Source organism: Anthonomus grandis, chromosome 2 (assembly GCF_022605725.1).
Source record: "Anthonomus grandis grandis chromosome 2, icAntGran1.3, whole genome shotgun sequence".
NCBI classification, from domain to species: Eukaryota; Metazoa; Arthropoda; class Insecta; order Coleoptera; family Curculionidae; genus Anthonomus; species Anthonomus grandis.
The window spans coordinates 18,088,920-18,112,240 of NC_065547.1; the positions used below are offsets into that span (position 1 = coordinate 18,088,920).

A 23,321-nucleotide genomic window follows, 5' to 3' on the forward strand; every position below is an offset into this window, starting at 1 on the left:
AATAATAGACTTCACACCATATTTTAAAGTAGTTTTACGCACCCAGCAAACCTTTTTCTGTAAGTTGGTACAAACAATAATTTAAAAAAAAATTATATTCGCAAAAAAAACGATACATCCTAAACCTTTCCATGTGCATTTTTAACCAAATTTAATTAATTTTATATCTTTTAATACGTCAAATAAATTCAAAATAGTCCAAAAAAAATAAAAATAAAAATAGAATAAACACCGTTTAAAACAACTGGGCGCTTGAGCGACTTCAAAGTAGAGCTGGTGACGTGTAGACCTGAAATAATAAAAGTAACCTGAGCACACTTATTTCCTTAATTTTAATTAATAAAAAAAAGTTAAGCAAAACTCATTAATTTGAAAAAAATTAATTAATATGTTTTAAACTTGCTCACTGATTTTACTTTTACGATAACCATTTAATTCATGTTCAGCAATATTTAACCACTTTACTTAAATATCCCAAAATTCATTATTGACCAATTTTTTACTTTTATCCGAATGTTAAATGTCCCAGTAATGACAACGTGCTGATATTGAATGATATACGATCGTTCAATATGCCAAAACGTGGGCAATACAATACTCACAAACCGTAGCCAAAATCAAAAACATCATAAAACATGAGATTGATACAGCAATCTCCGATCTAGACCACTTGACGATAACACACTTTGTACTAAGGGGTGCAATGGAAAAAGGCGAGGGTCCTCTCCAGATATAAAGCATTGTTAAATACAACCAGCTGTGCAATGACCCTAGACCAGCTCAGTATCTTAACAATAAACAATCGTCACAATACAAGCAAGACAAGCAACAATCGGTCATTAAAATATTTCATTAATCACATTTTAATTAAAAAGGTAAAATATCGGTATAATCAATAAGATAGAAATAAGCATATGTAAAATTTGGGTATTTTAAAATTAAACTTACGTGAGTATTCAGAATGCAATTCATTCAGCGAGCTCCACCATGTATACAGCAAGAGATTGAGAGTACCATGAAACAAAAATGTTTACGATTTATTGTACTGACCCATCTAATAAAGATTAAGTTTACTCACCGGGGCACCTCGGTCCCCTTGATTCAGTCATGCCAACAACCATCAATATAGTTACTTTATGTTACTTATAATTTACATATATATCTTCTTTCTTCGACGACTAGCTAGTGTCCCCTAAAATAGTTAAGGCTACCTCAGACGCTCCACTGCCGCTAAGCAGTAAGCATCTCAACACTCGGAAACTAAGATAACATATACCGAGATCTTAGAATCCAAATGTGTCAATCGAGAAGACAAGTGAGGGCCCTCTATAACTCGAAGGAACTGCGCGCTCAGAGGGCATCCCATGCTATCCCATTTGCTACACAATCGACCACAACCTGGTAATACCTCACTAAACAGCGACAAACTATATCCATATATACGTATACCATAAAATATATGTATACCATAAAACTCTAGCCATGGATTTATACAACAACAATATAAAATATTACTCACATGTCGACATGATTAACCTGTGCACAAAACAATCACAACCATTCTAATATCCACCTAGTGGACAAACACCACCACACCTGGTCAACTATGACCACTCTATACATGGCTTTTTATAAGCCGAAGTGCTAGCACTCACTGCCTCTTTTACTTTTCTGGACCCCTTTCAATCTCTGCTTATTATTTATGTTTAGGGTATAGATTTTCAAGGATGTAAGATAATTCTCGGGCGATTGAGACACTTTTAAACGAATACAGGGTGTTTATAAAATATACGTTTATTAAATATATTAAATTACTTTAGGATATTTTACACATATTCTGTGAGAACACTTACTCTTTCTTGAAGTAAAACACTACACCAAACCAACACAGCTTATTTCACGTTACAACACCCTTTATTGTTTTTATTAAATAACTTCAGTCTTTAGTGACCAAAACTCATATGAATTTTATAAACCAGATATTTATCTCAGACTCTTTTATCGAACCCATAAAAATAATTATCGAGGGGAAACGCTAAGTGTAAACCGTACTTGGTTACTTACGGTACCGCTGAGCTAGTTTTAGTTTTGTAAATAGATCCAATAACCAGACCAATAAATGTCGTCTTAATGACTAAGCAAGATATTTCAACTCCTTAGAAAATACGGTCAGAAAAAACAGTCTTACACAAGGTCAAATAATATCAATTGAAATATAAACAATTTCTTAAACAGAAATAATTATTTTTGTGAATATAAAGCATTTTACTAGTATGTATTTGATTCCATTTTTTTAAAATTTGATATAGGACTAATATAGTTATTCAAGGGTTCCCTATTGGCAATGGGGTTATAACAAACCCATCTAAAGTTTATTTCGTCACAATGGTTAAACCATAAAGTGCCACAGTAAAAATTACTAGGTATTATTAAGAATTTGGGTAGAACAAAAACACAAATTATAATAACTATTCTTTTATTTTTATTACTTAAGCAGCGAATGAAGCAAAAGTCGAAAAAGGAATGAATATTAAATATATCCCTTTTAATACAGACTAATACGGACCTAATGAATCGGTCTTTGTATTAGTAAAAACACTACGTCAGTTATTATACAAACGCATTTATATTACATTGCTTTCTGTTTTCATAAAGAAAGATGACGATGTGGATATTGGCTTAAACTAAATATAAACATCATAAACCTCTCCAATAATAGAAATATATTGAGTCATATTTGTTGACTATTAAATACATCTATTTCAATACACCCTCTCAAAAATGAATCAATTATATTTAAATAAAAATGTATAAGTTATAACCTAATTAAGTAATAACGTTCAAAGAATAGTCATATCTGGGGAAAATAATTTATATGGTCCAACATTCGTTGCTAGGATTTGGAAAAACCCCAAAAAGAAAAACCAAATCAAACCATTTAATTCCACTTAAAAGTATACTATCTTATTTATTCGATAGTTTTTGTAGCCTCAAATTGAATAGGACTTCGTGGAACTTTGGAGCTGGAAGTTGCTTCGTAAAAATGTCAGCCAACTGTTGACCTGTGGGAACATATTTTATTAATATGGTTTTATTTTGTACCTGCTCTCTAGTAAAATGATATTTAATATCTATATGCTTAGATCGTTTAAAATCAACAGGATTATTAGCAACCGAAATACAACCATTATTATCTTCAAATAAAATTATTGGCTTAAAAATATTTATTTCAATACTTGTTAATAAGGACTTAATCCAGAGAGCTTCTCGAACCCCTTCAAAAATTGACATATATTCTGCCTCCATCGAAGATGTAGCGACAGAATTTTGTTTTCTTGTGTTCCATGAAATTACACAAGTTTCAAATAATTTAAACAAAAATCCTGTCGTACTTTTTCGATCTATTTCATTACTACCCCAATCAGCATCTACATAGCCAATTAAAATGTCGGTATATTTATTTCTGGTATAAATTAGTTTAAAATCATAAGTACCCTTTATATATCTTAAAACCCTTTTTAGGCATTGCCATAACTCTTTATTATTTTTGTTTTGATAACGACTTAATAGATTAACGGCTGTACACAAATCTGGTCGAGTACAAAGAGCAACATACATTAAAGAACCTATTAAATTTCGGCATGGGGCATCATAACGTTCATCGGCATTTAATGCTAAATAATTTAATTTAGACGGCAGAGGTGTTTTTACGGGTTTGCAATCACTCATATTAAAATTATTAAGCACATTTTTTAAATAATTACTTTGATCTAAAGAAATTTGATTTTGATTTCTTTCAATTCTGATTCCTAAAAAATAATTTAAATCATTCATATCAACCATTTTAAATTTATTTTTTAAATAAGTTTTAAAACTCAACATTGTGTTAATATTACCAGTAGCTATTGCTAAATCATCTACATATAGAATTACATAAACATTTTCGGTGATATGGCCTTTATTTAAGAAATATAAACAGTGGTCAATGCTTGAATTTTGAAAATTGTGCTGTTTTAAAATTTTATCAAAATGCTCATACCAGCATCTTGCTGATTGCTTTAACCCATATAATGATTTATTTAATTTACATACATAGCCGTCTTTTGCATTAACACCTTCGGGAATTTTCATATATATTTCCTCTTTTAATATACTATTTAAATATGCCGTTTTAACATCCATTTGATGAATGTGCAAATTAAATTGGTTGGCAATTGCTAAAAATATTCTGAAAGTCGATATTCGGGCAACTGGGGCAAAAATTTCATTATAATCTAGGAGATATTGTTGGCTAAAACCTCTGGCTACTAATCGAGCTTTATACTTGGGTAAACTACCCTGTATATTGTTTTTAACAGTAAACACCCATTTACAGTCTACAATATTTTTATTTATTGGTTTAGGTACTAAAGACCAGGTGTCATTAATTAGCAAAGACTCGATTTCCTCATTAATAGCCTTTTCCCATTCATTTTTATCAGCTCGTTTATTTATATCTTGAAAACAAGAAGGGACTTTTAAGTGGGGTGTTTGTACACTCATAAAAGTACCAATTTCATTTTCGTTATATGAAATTTTAGGAAGATTTATGAGTCTTTCGCTCCGTCTGGGTTCCGTAACGGGTGTCCCAGATTTTTGGTCGGTATTTTGTTTACATAACTGATTTTTATCCTCGGTTTTATTGACAGCTTTATTATTAACTGTTTTAATTTCCGATTGTAAAGGGAAAACAATCGGTACCGGGTTTTTATCAGTTTTAGATATTTTAATACCTTCGGAGCTTTGTGTGTGAAACCTTTCATCAAGTTCAATTTGAGGTCTTGATGTGTTAAAAGTGGTTTCATCAAATATAACGTCCCGAGCTGTAATGAATTTATTATTTTGGGAATTAAAAATTTTATAACCATTCGGTTCATAGCCAACAAATATGCCCTTGACAGATTTTTGCTCGAATTTTGTTTTTCGAGATTTATTATGTACAAAAGCAGTAGAGCCAAAAACTTTTAAGTGATCTACTTTGGGCTTTTTATTATGCCATAATTCGTAAGGTGTTTCCTTTTTAAGTAGTGCATTTGTCGGGGTTAAATTTAAAATATATGTGGCACTTAAAATAGCTTCACCCCAAAAACGTGTATTTAAATTTGCACCATGTATCATGGCTCTAGCTTTTTCTGTAAGAGTTCTGTTCATTCTCTCCGCAACAGAATTTTGTTGAGGAGTATATGGAACGGTTAAATGAAAAGAAATACCTTTATCTTTACAAAATGATTTCATTTCGTTAGAGAGATACTCACGCCCATTATCACAATATAGAAATGCTACTTTTAAAGAAAAATGGGCCTCACTTTTTAGTACAAAATCTCGAAAAACATTATATGTTTCTGATTTATAGACTAATAAATATGTTACCGTATAGTGAGTAAATTCATCAATAAATGTTATAAAATAATTTTTATTGTCTATTGTAGGTGGAGAAATAGGTCCACAAATGTCTGAGTGAATAATATATAGTGGTCTTAGAATATGAGATTTATCTTTACTTTTAGCAAAAGGCAAACATGCTTGCTTTCCATAAATGCAAGCTTCACATAAACCAGTACTGGGATATACATTATTTAATTTTTCATAATATTTCTGCCTTTTTAGTTCTAAAAATTTATTCTTACTTATATGACCTAAGCGCTTATGCCACAATATATAATTATCATATGGCGCTTTGGTTTCATGCACATTTATTTGATTTGCAATATTTTGAATCAGACTTTTATTTATTTTAAAAATTATTGGTATTAAATTATTAATCACCTTACCAGTTATAATGGTTTTACTTTCATGGCTTATCATCACTTCTCCATTTGATGTAAAAAGTACATCCATATCTGCCTCTTGCATGCGTCTTACCGAGAGTAGGTTGTATGGAACTTCGGGAGTGAATAACACATTTTCCAACTTTCCATGGACACCCAAGTTGGTAATAATATTGATTTCTCCTCTTTGATAAGCCTTTACAGCAGTATTGTTTTTCGCAACTGATATGTCCACTGGTTTTGTTAATTCCGTAGAATGGGTAAAATATTGGTGCCGATTTATAATATGATCGGTGGCTCCAGAATCCAGAAGAAACTTAATAGTATTATTGCTTTGATGGTTAGCAGGTTTTGGCAAATTGCTACTAGACATCATAAATGCAAAACTTGATTCATCCTGATTGGTTTGAATCGTATGTAATGTCCTGGATTCCTGTTCTCGTTTGTAGTAGAAACAGTTTGATTTAAGGTGATTTGTCCTACCACAATAGTCGCACCTTGTAAAAGTATATCTCTTCTTCGGGTAGCTGTTACTATTGTTATTATACTTTGATTTTGTTTTAAAATTCCGTTTATTGACAAATTTATTTTTGCCTTTAAAAGAGTGGAATTTTTGGTTCTTAAACGGCCTTGCTATTTTTGGATCTGTTACCTGGACATGCAAAACTTTGCTAGTCGTGTCTCCACTTTCCTGCTGCAATTTTGTTTCCTGATCCAATAAACGTGTTTTTACAAAACCTAAATTGATGGTGTCTTCCGACAAAGTTTCAATCGCAGTCACTATCCCATCATATGAAGGCGGCAGAGTTAAGAGTAAGTGGGCTACTCTACTCATTTCGCTTAATACAGCTCCTGCGGATGTTAATTCAATAATCATTTCATCAAACTTGATGAAATGTTCGATTAAAGGTGTATCTTGCTTGAATTTAAAACTTAGCAATTTCTTTTGAACAGCAAGCTGGGTGGCCAAACTTTTTCTTTCATAAATGGTGTCCAGCTTTTGTAAAATTGCACGAGCAGTGTCCTCCTTGGTAATCATGCCCACCATTACATCGCTTAAGTATTCAATAATACAACCCTTAGCAATTAATTCCAATTGTTGCCAGTTGACAGGTAAGTCAATAGGTGGATTTTCTTGTAACACTTGTGATGCACCCTCTTCGGCAATAAGAGCTTTTATGCGGAACTTCCATATTGAATAATTAGTTCCATTAAACGAAGTAATATTACGTCGCACCTTTTTATTGTTTTCCATTGTCACTATTTTTTTTTTTTTTTTTTTTTTTTTTGTAAAAACACTACGTCAGTTATTATACAAACGCATTTATATTACATTGCTTTCTGTTTTCATAAAGAAAGATGACGATGTGGATATTGGCTTAAACTAAATATAAACATCATAAACCTCTCCAATAATAGAAATATATTGAGTCATATTTGTTGACTATTAAATACATCTATTTCAATAGGTATAATTAGGATTTTAGATTCCTTATTAGGTACTGGATACACAAACTTAAGGCTACATTTATGTTCAATAAAAATAGGTACCTTAACTACTGGAATTGCCGATTCTTCTAAAATTAAAAAATCCTGATTAACAAATTAAACTTAATTCAGATATATGATAAGGGACCTTTAAAGGGCTTTTTACGGATAGTGCATTTTTAAATAGTATCAGATTTGTATAATGTTTTTTAAGGTAAATATTTCCCAAATCTAGCATTTGTAAATGAGGTCATACGAAGTAATTTCTCTAGGTAGGCATTAAAATTAGAAAGCTGTTTAAACTTATTTTGTAATAATAGAATAAATTTTATATCGTTTTCTAAGTTATAAAATTCAGTACGAATGCGATTGTAGTTTTCATTTACAATCTTTACATGTTCTTCGAATTGTCTCATAATATTTCCTGCCAATGAACTGAGTTCGTTAATTTTGTGCATGGATTTTATTTCATTATTTTTAAGAATTTATAAATTATAGATAATGTTGTTAAGTTGGTTGTCCTCTAGATTTCCGGTGATAAATTTGATACCTGTTCCGATGTAATTTTCTAAGCCACGCGTTTTGCGGCAAAAAATTGTTGACATTATCAGGTTCGTAATGGCTAATTTTTCATAGGTGTCATATGTCTTATTAAGTAGTTTTATTAGGTCATTAACTTGTGTTTGAAACAGAGATTCATCGCGATGATCTAAGAGGTTACTTGAGATTAAAATATGAAACTTAGTACAAGGGATGGAGAGATTTCTTTTAAGTAATATTCATTGTTAGGTAGTTTTTGAACTTGAAGTGCTAGGCTTGAAGTGCTTGAAGTGCTCTTCAGGGTCAGGAGGATCAGGAGGAAGACAATCAAGGAATACAGCACGGTCGATGGTCTCATTCCTAAAGTCACTGGCAGTACGTCAGGACTTTTCCTGTAATTTCCAGGCAATTTTCCTGTCGACTCTGGAGATTTTCGTAGGTTTTTGAGAAAACTTTGTTTTTTACGGAATTTCCTTAGCACTTTTCACTGACACTACGAAGTTTGTTTAGGTCGGATATAGGGCATTAAGATTTGAAAATCACGTCTATTAACGATATAGGATAGAATTGCCCGATCCTGTTCGCAGCGCTAATTATGTACACAAGCCGGCGAACTTCCTGAAAAACTTTTATTATTTACTAAAAGATACACACGATATTCTTATATTAAAATCTTAAAATGAATTGAACGATTAGAGGAACAGCAACTAGCTTTGACACTGGCGTAATGTTACCTGTAATTATTGCTGTGTACTCTTTAGTTATTGACACCAGGCATGTATTTTCTACGTGCTTCCCTGCACGAATTGTCAGGAATGGCCAAGAGGATGCAGCAAAAGACAATTAACACACCGAAGTTTTTTTTATTACTACTTCAATAATGGTTTAAATTACAAAACACAGAGATTCGGTCACTTCCACGTCTAAGAATTAAGTAACTAATTAAAAGGGCGCAAGCCCCATTTATACTACTAAAAACGAAAGAACGCATTGAAAAGATGTAGTCCTTTCCCACACGTTAGGTTCATCTTAAAGTAAACACTAATTACTAAATCTTTCGATTTTCGCATGTTTCGTATTTAGTTAAAAGTGTGTAAGTCATATATAGTAACACCCTTATCAAAGGGTCATTTGTGTGGGATGTAAATAAGAAAGTAGTAATACAAACATGAGACGTCGAGAGATTAGAGTTAACCCAAACAATAATTAAACGCAATCAAGTGGTCTTAGAACCTAGACTAAACATACACACATGAAAATAAGATTATTGTACCATAATATGAGGCAGGTATCTAACATTATTTCATATGTCTATTTATACTATTAATATGGTTATTCTTATGGTTTGTGGATATCACTCGCGTGTGGATTTAAATCAACCCAAAAATAATTTTTTCTCATTTTTTCTATTGAAATGCCCTTCCTGAAAAATTTTGCTTTGTCGGTCAAAATTATTTTTCTTAAAAAGTCAGCATCTTCCTCAATATGGATCAAAATGTTTTCACAAAATTCTACCCTTTTCAAAGCCTGCACTTTCGTGAACTTATATGAATGCATTTTAGGATTGACTAATATTTTTTTAATTGAATAATAAAACAAACCTAAATCATCCTTAATACATCTAATTGAAGCTTGCGGATATGCAGTAAAATATGCCAATACATTCATAATATTATCTTATACATTGGTAACTGCCTTTGTTTTATTTAATTCAGGTTTTCATTTAGAGTCATAATAAACAAAATTATTTGGTAACCTTAGAAACTTTCGTCGATTTATCGATGGTAGATTATTTCATCATATTTACCATGGAAAATAAATAGTCTAATTGAAACCTCATTTGGGTAGTTAATATATTCTATTTTAGACTTTTTGATTAAGTTGATCATAAAACATAATGTTAATATTTTAATTTAATATGTCACTGTCATTTATTAAACCATTGTGCCATTTTCATGGTTAATTAAGCAATTTACAAAATAAAAATGTTTAAATAAATTACCAATTTCATGAAAATGAGTATTTATTTCTAAAACGCTAAACTACTTAGGTGCTAAACTACTTATATTCATAGGCATATGAATATAAAATAAAATATAGGGGTTTCTATTTAAAAAAATGGAATTTTTGCCATTTAGTAAATGAAAGATATTAGTTATGCCTTGGTTTTTAACGAAAAATACACAAAATTATTTTATTTCTTGAAAACCGCTAGATATAGATATAGGAAAGTATGATTAAAAAATATTCAAAACTCTTGAGTTTAGGCCAATAAAAATTCTTCACACTATACATTTATTTTAATGCGATGTTTTTAATATCCATACTTCTAGATTTTCGAGAATCCACAACTTCAAGTAAATACTTCATAAAAAATTGGCCAACTGATCTTTTATTTTGTCGCAAAATACTTAATTTTTTTTATTATTTCTTTTTTACACCGAACGGCGTCCAAACCCAAAACGGCAATTTACTTGTACTTGGTAAAACCATTTGTGGTTCTGATTAATTTCTTTTCTTCCTTAGGAATGAGGTTTCTGGCACTAAATAAAAATAATAATAAACGAATTTTTATTAAACTCGGCGAGCATACAGAAATCAGCAATACATAATATTATAAATTACATGGTATAAACAGTCCTAATTAGTAACAATAATTATGACAATGAGAAATTCACAAAATTCAATCCAAATATATTTACTCAGAATAAACCCTTTTATGTTTTTCTTAAAACTTGACAAACTACAATTTTGAAGTTTATTATGCAACAAATTCTTATATACTTTTGAAGCAAGAAACGAAAATCTACGTCCAAACATAGCTGTGCGATGCTTTTGTATATTTAAAAGGGTATTTTGATGTGTGATACGATCATAAGTTTAGAATCTAAAAGTTAAGAGAATATTTGGGTGTCACCGCGTATCGTTGAATTATACAATTATGACAATAGAATCCATGTCCCACGTATAAATAGCAAAGGGCAAGGGTCCCAAAATTGATCCCTGTGGCACGCCTTTAGTCAAAGGCCTCAAAGATGATTTCCCATCCTCAAAACGCACTGACTGAGTTCTAGCTAATAGATAGCTCTCAAAAAAACGAATGGACGAAAGAGAAAATCCAAAAGAACTCAACTTAGTGCACAGAAGCTTGTGTGCTCTATCGTGTCATCTATCAATCTATCGTGTCAAAAGCCTTGCTGTAATCAATCAGAACCAGTGCTGTAGTATTACCCTTATCAGCTGCTTCATATATGTCGTCTAGTACGCGCAATAAAATAGATATTGTACAGAGTGTCCCATTTTGGGTACTTTTGCGGGATATCTCTGTTATTTTTAAAGATAAAGAGTTGCGGTTTTCGCGACACTGTGCATTTTGAACATTTTGGGACCCCCATCATATCTTTGTTATCTTTAAAGTTTTTGTAAAAGTAAATACTCATTCTTATAGATTTTTTTCCATAGAATCCAGTGGTGTACATATATACACTATATACACTATATGTATATACAGGGTGTCAATTTGAAAACTTCCCACCCCTATTATCTCGAAACGGGTAAGGTTTTTATAAAATCGCTAGGACACGTCGATTTTATTATCGAGGGGGAACAATTTTTATGCAGAAATCACTTCGCCTCTTTCAACCCCCTACCCCCCAGAACCTCCCTCTCAAAAATCTTAAATGGCAATAGGGGTTGAGTGATATCTCATTTGAAAGAACTTTTTATTCTCTACATTTTGGCACCTTATTTTTTAAATTTGAGTGCTGCGTTGCCAAGTTAGGGTTATTTAAACATTGTTAAATTACTTATTATTAAACATTATTCCTGTAAGTGTTTTAAATACGTTGAAGCTATGATTTCTATTGGAACGTGTTTGACCATAAAGCGAACCGGTGCATTTCTCACTGAAAGTGTTTATCAATACGACAAATTCTTTTGGTCATGAAAGATAAACATTTAATTTTTTTTCTTTTTTGTTTATTTTCGTTTGCAATGGAATTCGTCTCAATACAGTTCGATGATATGATCCGAAATTTAAAATAGTATTTAGTGAACTTTCCTACCAGTCAATGTCACTAGGTATTTAAATCAGTTAAAATTTATTTCGATAATTTGTGTGTTATTGTTAGTTACTATGGTATACACGCTTAGGCAAAGAATTGAAATGATTTTTATTTATGGCGAGCAAGGAAGATGCGCAAGAAGAACGGCAGAAGTTTTTAATAATAGAAATCCTAATTGTAATGTAAGTCACAGATACATTTTGGACGTAGTAGCTAAATTTAATGAAACGGGTTCAGTTGGAAACAAAAAAAGGGCAAGTCGGCGTGTTTTAAACGAAGATGCTCAAGTAGAGATTTTGGGAACATTCGTTGCAGAACCCACCAATTCTCTCCGTACAGTAGCACGTCTAACTGGAATGTCACATGAAACTGTACGACGAGCATTACAGTTCATAAATATCATCCGTACAAGATGCAAATTTTACAGGAACTTCATGAGGACGATTTTGATAGGAGAATAGAGTTTTGCGAAATTATGTCCAACTTAATAAACACTCGTGCAATTGTGGTAAGCAACATTTGCTTCAGTGATGAATGTACCTTTTTCCTAAACGGCCATGTCAATAGACAGAATTGTCGATACTGGAGTGAGGACAATCCCCACATTTTCAGAGAGGGTGCTACACAGCGGCCACAAAAAATTAATGTTTGGGCCGGTATTCTTGGAAATGCTGTTATAGAACCGTTGTTTATTGAACAAAACTTAACTGGAGAGCTCTACTTACACCTACTTGAAGATGTAATTGATCCTTTGATAACAACTGAACTGGAAAATCAAGTTGGTAACATTTTGCAAGAAAACGAACTACACTTTCAGCAAGATGGAGCTACGCCGCATTATTTTCGGCCAGTGCGGGAGTGGTTGAATAACAGATTCCCTAACCAATGGATTGGTAGAAGGGGACCGATTGAATGGCCTGCTAGGTCACCAGACTTAACGCCGTTAGATTTTTTTTTTATGGGGGCACATAAAATCGGTTGTTTACAAAACTTAGCCTGATGATATCGAAGATTTAAAAAGAAGAATTACAGAGGCAAGTAGGGCTATTCCAGAAGAGGTATTTCAGAATGTTCGGGAAGAATTTGAGAATAGACTTTATTTTTGTTTGGAGAACAATGGAGAACACTTTGAACACCTCTTAAAGTAGATGTGTTAATAAAATAAATTTTAGGCGTGCTTTTGTAAAGACCATAATTGTAACGGCTATGCAAATGTTTAGTAAAAATAATATTAACCTAAATAACATGTTTCAATGCAAATGATAGCTTTAACGTATTTAAAACACTTACAGGAATAATGTTTAATAATAAGTAATTTAACAATGTTTAAATAACCCTAACTTGGCAACGCAGCACTCAAATTTAAAAAATAAGGTGCCAAAATGTAGAGAATAAAAAGTTCTTTCAAATGAGGTATCACTCAATCCCTATTGCCATTTAAGATTTTTGAGAGGGAGGTTCTGGGGGGTAGGGGGTTGAAAGAGGCGAAGTGATTTCTGCATAAAAATTGTTCCCCCTCGATAATAAAATCGACATGTCCTAGCGATTTTATAAAAACCTAACCCGTTTCGAGATAATAGGGGTGGGAAGTTTTCAAATTGACACCCTGTATATATATATATATATATATATATATATATATATATATATATATATATATATATATATATATATATATATATATATATATATATATATATATATATATATATATATATATATATATATGTATATATATGTATATATATGTATATATATATGTATATGTATATATATATATATATATATACAGGGTGTCAATTTGAAAACTTCCCACCCCTATTATCTCGAAATAATTAACAAATAATAGATAACAAAGATACGATGGGGGTCCCAAAATGTTCAAAATGCCCTGTATCTTAAAAACTAAAAGGGCTATGAAAATTTTGTTAACGGCATCTCTAGTTTACGGAAAAGTAGCACAGTGTCGCGAAAACCGCAACTCTTTATCTCTAAAAATAACGGAGATATCCCGCAAAAATACCCAAAATGGAACACCCTGTACTATATATAGCCTTTACGAAAGCCTGATTGATTAGAACTAAGCAGAGAGTAGTGCTTTAGATAAGTAGTCATTTGGGCGTAAATTAGTTTTTTCAGAATCTGAGAGCACACACATAAAAAACTTATAGGTCGTATATCAGCAAACATTACTAGTTGATTATTTTTGGGCAAAGGAAGAACCACAGATGATTTCCACAGATCAGGGAATTGGCCAGACAGAAGGCATTCATTTAAAAGATGTGTAAGAAAAGGGACTATAACCGGGCAGCAAAGTTTAATCATTTGGATCGTTATACTATCAGACTCACAGGCATTTGATTTAATAGTAGATATTGCATTTAATACATCAATTTCTAAACACGGTGTAAACTGAAAACTGCTTGTCGGATGTACCTTTTTATATTTATTTATACAAACGTCAGTGATATCTATTGCTCAAGCATCAACTGATTCTATAAAAAAATTATATATATCTTTGGGATTCCTTAAATGATTTGATATTGTTATATTGTGTTTTTGTTTCCCATAAATATTAAGATCATCTAGAGCTTTCCATGTATCTTTACTATTATTTCGCGCGACAAATTGTAAATAGGCCTTTTTCTCTTTTCGAACAGCATTTGTAAAATAGTTCCTGTTTTCTTTATAGGCTTGCCAATCCTCTAGTTTTTTTGTTCGCTTATATTTAGATAATATTTTATTTCGCTCCTTTTTCATAATTTTTAATACATCCGTAAACCATGGTGCCTTTGGTTTTGTCACACATACCTTTTGAATAGGTGCGTGAAAATTAAATAACGTCAATATTTTGTCTGTCATAAACTGTGCTTTTTCATTTATACAAGCAAGATCGAAAAATCTGTCCCCAGCCAGTGTTAATCAAGTCAGAGTTAAACGCCTCAAAATCAAAATATTTAAAACTCCTTGGTCCGTCCACATTTAGTTTGTGAACGTCCAAATAGTTTAAATTTTTTCTTTTTATAATATTTCTTTGTTTTTCTCTCCAAATTAAAACTACCATTTCATTTAATTTAATTTTCTCCTTTTATTATAACCAATTTAATTAATATTTTTATATTAAGTCTTAACAACCACAAATCTGCGCGTGTACGATAGCCTTTAAATTTCTAAATTCCTTTGGTTTGTCTGAACGGACACCAGAGAGAAGACGATTTCCTTGTTAGCATTTTATCATCGCGCATTGATTCCAGTGTCGTGATCTATACGTTTATTTCCGCAACTGTTGTCTTAATCTTACCGCATCACAGATCGTGATTTACTTATCAAACCCGCAACCACTCTTAGTGATTCAATCCGAATTAGAAGACCCAATAAGTCCAAAGCAGGCCTGCTGAAGCTGGATACAGACACCTTAAGGTAAGGATCTTTAAAGGCTGGTTTTTCGACCTTTCCCCATTTACTTTTAATCATACAAATACAGTCCACTTTAAATCTCTCACTGAATTGTCTAAATCCACTTTGTGCTTAACTAAAAAGATAAGTAACAACTTTACAAAAGAGAAACAAAAGAAAAAGTTCTTTTTTTCTTACCAGACCAACCACTCCTAAATACAACAAATTTAGGCTTCCTGCTAGGTATGCTACATAAGAGTTCACATGGACATTTTATTCCCAATTTTTCCATAATAAGGCATCTGCTGTCAAATATAGAAAGCTATAATTAATATACAGACTACAGGGTTATACGTTTTTAACGATAATTTTTTCTAATATATCAATTGCGCATTTCCCATTCTGCCTACCCCAATTAGCGGTATTTGAATACAATATTTTCGGATAGAGTAGTTGCTTGACAAACTTGGCATGTCCATTACTCCGAGTGCTGAACGTTGTGCAAATTACTTTAAAATTAGATGCAGTAAGGGGCTTTCGGCGTTCTAAGAACCATAAATCCGAGTTATGTTATTGCCTGGTGACAAATCAGGGTTTTCACACTGATCGCCACAACTTGAGTCAAGTGCTATATTTTCTTTTCCGCTATAAAGTTTGAAGTATTTTGCACTATAATAAAGAGTTTTATTATACGTGAGCATTTATTTCACCAAGTTTTCATTAATCAAAAATCACAAGTTATTTTTTCTCAAAACCGGTTACAGATATAAGCCCATGATTAAAAAAACTTATAAAAAAGGTGATATAGAGGAGGCCTTAGCATTTGGCCTTACAAATTCTCCAGCAGTATTTCAAAGGTTGATGAGTAATTTATTAGGCAACCTAAAATACACAGTAGCTTTTCCATACATTGACGATATAATTATTCCTTCAAACACTTTTTAGGATTGGCTAGGTTTAGACACTGATTGCATTCACTAAGAACTACACTATCTTAGAAGGATTTAATTCCACGAGTTGCAAGATAGTGGTTAGAAGTTCAGGACTTTACGTTCAACATAAAATATCGACCGATAAAATATCGATTCAGTTGAGCTAAAATAATTAAGACCAAATTTACACAAAAAAAATTATATCTGAATTCTTAAAAATCTTTAACTACCTTAATTGACTGGAATAAGTATAATTAATTTTTTATAAAACTACGTCTGAGGTACTGATCTCAATTAGATGGTTTTAAATTTGCTTTTGTAAACCTATATTTTTTATATATTTTTTTAAATCAAATTAGATCAGAAATAAGCTACCTAAAAAATAATACCTAAATGATATTCCGATTTTCAAAAATCCTTTTTTTTTAACTAATTAAACGAACGGCACTGCTCTGTAAAGTATCTAAAAGAAAAATTGAAACAAAATAGCTTGTATTAATTGGTTAAATTTAATTTAATATTTATAGCAACATATTTGGGGAAAATTTTATAGAAAATGAACCTCTCTATTTAGCGAGCAAAAAAATGAATTATATATAAACCTTTTCAAGATACCTTATTTCCGTACATTTCCTCTTAGTAGTTTTGTTTGGTATGTTATTAGGTAAATATAAATCTTCAAACAATCCCCATCAACCGTTTGAGTGGCTTTGAATCCACTCAAACGGTATTTGATTTAGAACCTGAGATTTAAAGTAACTTACATTATTGTTTTTGTTTTTTTATTATGAAGTCCTACAACAATTAACTGTGTGTATTATGCAAGCGAAGCAGGTTTTAACTACGAAACTTAAAACGAAAATAAATTAATGTTTATCACCCAAAATGTCCACAAAAAAATTAAATAATCTTTCGAAGTAGACCTGTCGAAAACATTAATAGATATCAGCTTAAAGCGCGAGTTTTTAGGGCCGATGATGCAAAGCAGGGAGACAGTGACTGTCGGCATACGCGTTTGGCAAAATTCTCGGGTTCACTTCGACCGACGCGACCGTGTCGCCATCCTATTGTCGGGTACATTTTCGTCCATAAGGTTGCGGCATCTTCTCAAATATTCAATCAACGGGGGTAGTCTCCAACAGCGTGGAGACTCAAAGGGATTGAGCCCGTGATCGGATTTTCGCATTCGCTTTGTTATGCATAGATTTATTGCGCCGTTTTTTATTTGGCGACAAACGCGGACTTTTCTTTTGAATCGTAATGTGACATGAAAAAACTTGTTTTTGGCAACTTAACTTTAGAAGCAAAAGTGGAAATTAAGAATAACGGACGTCCTACGCCGTTATTAAATATAAATCAAACTTAAAAAGGGTGTAAAAGCAGACTTTTAAGCGTAAATATAGTAGTACTAGTAGTACCTAAAAATGTACATTAAAAAAATGTGTGCTTTATAAAATTATAAAATAATATTAAAATTAACTATATTCTTAGCCTAAAATAGAAAAAAATGGGTATAATAGGTACATTTTAAATTTCAACATTTATGTTGTATATCAAAATTCTTGCGCCCCTCTAAAACCAAACTCACGAGCCGCTACTGGTATATAATATATTTTTGTTGTTTGTGTATTTATAAATCTATAAATGGCATTCATTAAAATTGTGAGGGTAAAGATGTACTTCATTTTCTTTTCCTTTATATTTACTGAATTACGTTTTAATTTAGTCAAGGTTACATACTGTGAATATTATATATTCTTGGTACCAGTTCATTTGTACTGTTTTAAGTATTTTTGCTATTGTAAATGTATAAAATAATTTAAAAAAGAAGATAATAAGGAATATCGTTAAAAAAAATCAAATGTGATAATTTTATTAGATAATTCGTGAAACAAACTTTTAAAATTTTATATTCCGTATTCTTTTTTTTCAGACGGAATATGGAAAGATAGCAGTCAACATTTGTTATGGAAGACATCATCCCTTAAACTGGTTAGCATTTGCGTTAAATGGAGCGGAAATAGTTTTTAATCCATCAGCAACAGTAAGTATAGTTTTATATTTTAAAATGTATTGAGTTAATGAAATTAGTTTAAGCTTCCTGAAACCTTTTTAACATGATTTGTATTCAACTATTTAAAAAAATATTTCATTCGTCATATGCCAACGCTTATTAATAAAACTTATTACAGTCTGGGAGGCAGCCACCAATTTATTACGTTCTCTACAGTACATCACGCTATTATTACGCTTATTATTTTTCTTATTAGAGATTGAAAACTTTTTTCAACAGAACGCTCTATATACATATATATGTTTAAATGTTTCTGATCCTAGTAATTACGAATATACAGGGTGTCCATTTAATACCGCGGTGCTCGATTGCGGCTAAATATTGAAACGGAAATAAACTTTAATAGAAGAAATGTTAATTATGTTAAAGAGGTTACTTTTTAAAATTAGTTTGGCTGATACAGGTTGTCCCAAAAAAGCGTGGCACATAATTTGATTTTTTTTTATAAAACTACCTATATTATTTTTTCCGAAATGAGAGTCTCATTTTACTCTCTTTAACCCTAAAATAGTTTTTCCCTAAAATACTACGTTGCCTTATTATTAACCATTTAAAGAAGATTTAATAATGTTTTAATGACATTATTTTCAAAAATCTTTGTAGGGTCCTTGGCTAAGTTCATTTTACCTTTCAAAATTCCAAAATTAATTTATACAGGGTGCTCAAAATCGTTACTCAAATAATGATATTTTCAATTCAATTTTGCGCTGATTTTTTAAATAGAACACCCTGTACGTAGTAACGCGTTTTGATAGAGCATTCTTTTATCTTCAACTTAATACCAATAAGTTTGCATTTATCTCTAACCGTTTTCTTAAAATTTGTTAAGAGAAAAGAATGTTTAGAGCATACTGGAAGCGTAAAGTATATATTGTGGGTGCAATACGATCAACTTCGGATTTAACACTTTTCCACAAGAAGAAATCCAGAGACATTAATTCCGGTGTCCTAGGATGCCATCCAGTGGGACCTATCCAGTACAAAGTTTAATAAGTATGTATACAAAACTTAATTTTAACAACTAACATAGCTTTCCAATCCATATATTACCAAATTGGTGTATGTTCCCTGACATTTGCACTGAAGTGAGCTGGTGCACCGTTCAACTGTAGCCACATTTGATGCCTTACAAAGTCGGGAAGATCTTGGGTCAAGCGTGGAAAGTCCTCTCTTTAGAAAAACTTCTCCTATTACACAATCTTCAAAAAAATATGAACCAATAACAAAATCATGTACTATCACATTACAAAATCATTCATTAGCGAAGACCACAAATTTTAAAAAATTCTCGTTGTCTGCTGCTTGATTTTGTGCCCATTGACAAAAAGTTATTCGTTTTTCAAAATCATTTTCGGGGAGTTCTTGATGTAACTGAGCATGGTAGGGATGATATTTGTTTTTTTACACATTTTCCCACGGACGATTTCGATATTTCTAAGTTCTTACTTATTTGTCTTCACTAATTTGCGGTGTTTCTACAACCGACATATTGCCATGTGTTTACTTAAACAAATTTACCTAAACATTATGGCTAATTTACTTAACATAAATGATAAGTAAATATTATAATTAGCATAGAATTGTTTGAAATAGGATTGAACAGAGTGACAAGCACTCTGTGTGACATCAAATCAAATGACATGAATCAAAGTGACAAAGTGCTTGTCACTCTGATTCCATAAAAAATCTATTAAGTGTGTAAGAAGTGTAGTAATGCCTAAAATGAAATGAAAAAATATGCAATTTTTCCTTTAAGAATAAACTTTGAGAAAACGGTTAGAGATAAAGGTTTTTATAAAAATTAATTATGTATTACGCTTTTTTAGGATACCCTGTATCAACCAAACTAATTTGAAAAAGTAGCCTCTCTAACATAATTAATATTCCCCCTATTTAAGGTTTTTTCCATTTCAAGCTTTAGCCGCAATCAAGCACCGCGATATTAAATGAACACTCTGTATATAATACTAATTTTTATCTTTCATATTAATTATTAAATTTTTAGGTAAAAATACAAAATAAAAAAACCGAAATAAATATATGTTATTTGTTGCTATTTTTAAAGCTACACCGGTTCTACTTAGGAGTTAGGAAAAGAAGTTAAAAAATTCTTACCGCATCAATCTTCTAACCGCATTATGAACCGAACAGTCGTTTTGCTCTGCTAAGTGTAGCAATTCCAAATATACATGTGGAGAATTTCAATGGCAGGAAGAATTTAGCTGTAGTAGGTGTAGATATTTGAAGAGCCATCAATAGAAAGAAAATGGTCTTTCAGATTACCTATCAAACATGTAGTTTTTGAGGATACTGATACGATATTCAAAAAAATTTCTTTACCTATATTGAATTAAGAATTTTTGATCGCAATATTCTTAAGTTTAGATCTTACGTTGATCATTGATTATTATTGTATATAACATGATTTACTCGAAATTATCAGACCTTAAAAAATTAAATTATTTATTATCTCCTTTAAAGAGCCCTGGATTGCAATTAGTAGAAATTGTACCCCTGACATCAGTAAATTATCCACTTGCTTGCCACACGTTATTTAAAAGTTGGAATATTCGCATCATTGTAACGTTTTATTGGTTCGCTATCTTGGCTATCAACAATGGTTTTTAGATGATTTCCGAAAATCCACGAGAAATCTTGGAATTGCCACAAATTAGTGGTATTGAATTTTGGTTTATTTACTTTTAGAGAAGTTTGACATGCAAATAGCAACGCGTTTTAAGCTACAATATAATTCATCCGAAGTGCTCAGTTTTAAAATCCTATTCGAGTTTCTTTCAAAGCGATGCGATGTACCCCTGTCGATAATTTTAATATTTTACAATAAATAGAACCTGTGCGTCAGCAAACGCCTGTTACACCTTACTTGTACAGACTGTTAATAGTTTAAATAAGGTCAACAAAGGTGTGATATGTTCAGGTGACCAGTTAATTTAAAAATGCCAAAAATTTTCTAAGACTTACTTCTTTCGATCGTTTTCAGGTTATTAAATCTCAAGAAGCCTAAATTAATTGCAAAGATTTACTCATTCAACAAAAAGGTTTTAAAGCTCTTAAGACTATCACAAATATGGAAAAAAACATCACACACATTTATATTTTTGTAACTCACCTGCATATTGCCAACTTATTCCTAATAGCATTACATCTAGCGATCGTGCTTCATCTTTGGTTTCCTCTGTTCCATCCCCATTAGCCAAGTATTATCGACGATGGTGGTTCTTAATAACTTAGCATCTCTCTCCTCTGCTCGTTGACCATGCTTGCAGTCCTCTGGATAGAGTATCCGCATTTTCATAAATTTGCCGTCCTCGATATTCAGTGTTAAAGTCAAATTCCTGTAACCTCTCTATCCATCTTGATAATACAATATTTATTGATTACTGACGTATTTTATTCGAATACAATTTTTTTATTAACTGGTATTGTGAACAGGGTATCCCAAAATTAATTAAACATAAATTTTTGTTACGTGACGTTATAATAATCTTTAATAGAGCTTAACTTGTGTCTTAACAAAATGTTATTGGTTTTCTCTTTACATTAAAATCTTTGTTTAAAAATGACCGGTCTCAATTATTATTCTAATGCTCAGTATGACTTATTTCCTCCAAAAAACATAAATGCGGAAAGAACAAAGGCAATTGAATCACTTATGGATTATGAAAACCTGCTTAGCCCGCTTTTTAGTGCAGCTACTGGAGAAACTGCATCACTTTACTCTAGTCCAGAATCTTCTTCCTCGAGATTGCAGTAACTTTTTTAGAGTGCCATTTAAATAATCTATTTTTTGAATAAAATTTTATTTACGTATAAAGGCACGATTCAATCCATAGACCAATCACCAAGAATGCCAACATGAATTTTTAATCAACGATAGGAATTTTGCTTTGAGGCATCGTTTGAAGAACACTAGCTAGGGTTATAGAAAATTATTAAAATTCTTGTGAAATGATCTAGCAATTCTCTTAAAATTCCATGAAGAAGTTCAATATTATATATAAACCTCCAAGTCAAGGTATATATCACTCGGAATTTAATTTTTGATTACATACTTGTGACCGAAACTTTTGTTACAACTCGTGTAAGATGGTTTAAGCTAATTTCACATATTTCGTCCAACATTAACATTTCGTCCAGATAACGCTACCTGAGCTATACAAGTAACTTAAATTATTAAGTTATTTGTATAGTATATATTAAGATATAACATTTCCCATCCAATTAAAACTTAAAATGTGGTAATAATTTAAAACATACATTATCGAAATAAAACTAAGTAACTGAGGGTAAGTTGGATTGGAACATTGGTTGGACATGATGGAATTAAAAACGAAAACAAAAGGCCCATCAAATCTAAGAGTATCTAAGCGAATACATTTTATATCAAACGGATTCACTTAGATTTACATCAAGAATGTTAGATGGAATAGACATTGTTAGTTGTACGCTGTAATTGATTTTTGGGAAACTGAAACTAAAATAAACCACTATTAACAAGTATACTAATAATATCTATAGGCCATCATTAGGGCTATGACTTACAAAAAAAGTGTACAGGTTAAAATACTTTCTTTACAATAATACAAAGGGCTTCATAAAGATACAAAAATTATAAAATAAAATAACAGGTTGCTTAGTTGTAAAAATTGTAAGTTATTGTTACATAAAAGTATTAAAATGAGAGCTTTTTCTAACTTGAACCGTTGGTAAATAAATTTAAATTAGTGTTGGGCATTAGCATTTTCACTGTTCGCAAGAAATTATTTCAACTCTTTCAGCAAGTGAATAAACCATTATCACACTCAATGTTGTAACTAACTAACTTTAAAGAGCTATTTGTTTGACACACTATGATCTGACAGCAGTAATTGACAACCACTATTAAACTTCAAAATGTTGCTATAATAACAGTCTCAACAATAACCAAGAGTTCCCTTGCAGAATTGGCATAGATACCTACGGGTATTAAAAAAAAACAACAGAAAGTACAACTCACAAT

General features: G+C 31.4%; 1 protein-coding gene and 1 long non-coding RNA gene across 3 annotated transcripts in view; one reads left to right on the top strand and one right to left on the bottom strand.

Moving 5' to 3' along the window:
- The window catches only part of LOC126750594 (beta-ureidopropionase), a 155,922-nt gene that overhangs the window by 123,674 nt on the left and 8,927 nt on the right, over window positions 1-23,321 (top strand). For both annotated transcript variants that reach the window (XM_050460243.1, XM_050460244.1), the window contains exon 7: window positions 18,161-18,271. In XM_050460243.1, the coding sequence (XP_050316200.1) occupies window positions 18,161-18,271 (111 nt within the window). The remainder of the gene's footprint in view (window positions 1-18,160; window positions 18,272-23,321) is intronic.
- On the bottom strand, window positions 14,655-22,527 carry LOC126750597 (uncharacterized). Its single transcript, XR_007665767.1, has 3 exons — window positions 21,432-22,527; window positions 15,494-15,600; window positions 14,655-15,431 (listed from the first exon to the last, which is right to left on the bottom strand). It is a non-coding gene; the product is annotated as an uncharacterized LOC126750597 (long non-coding RNA).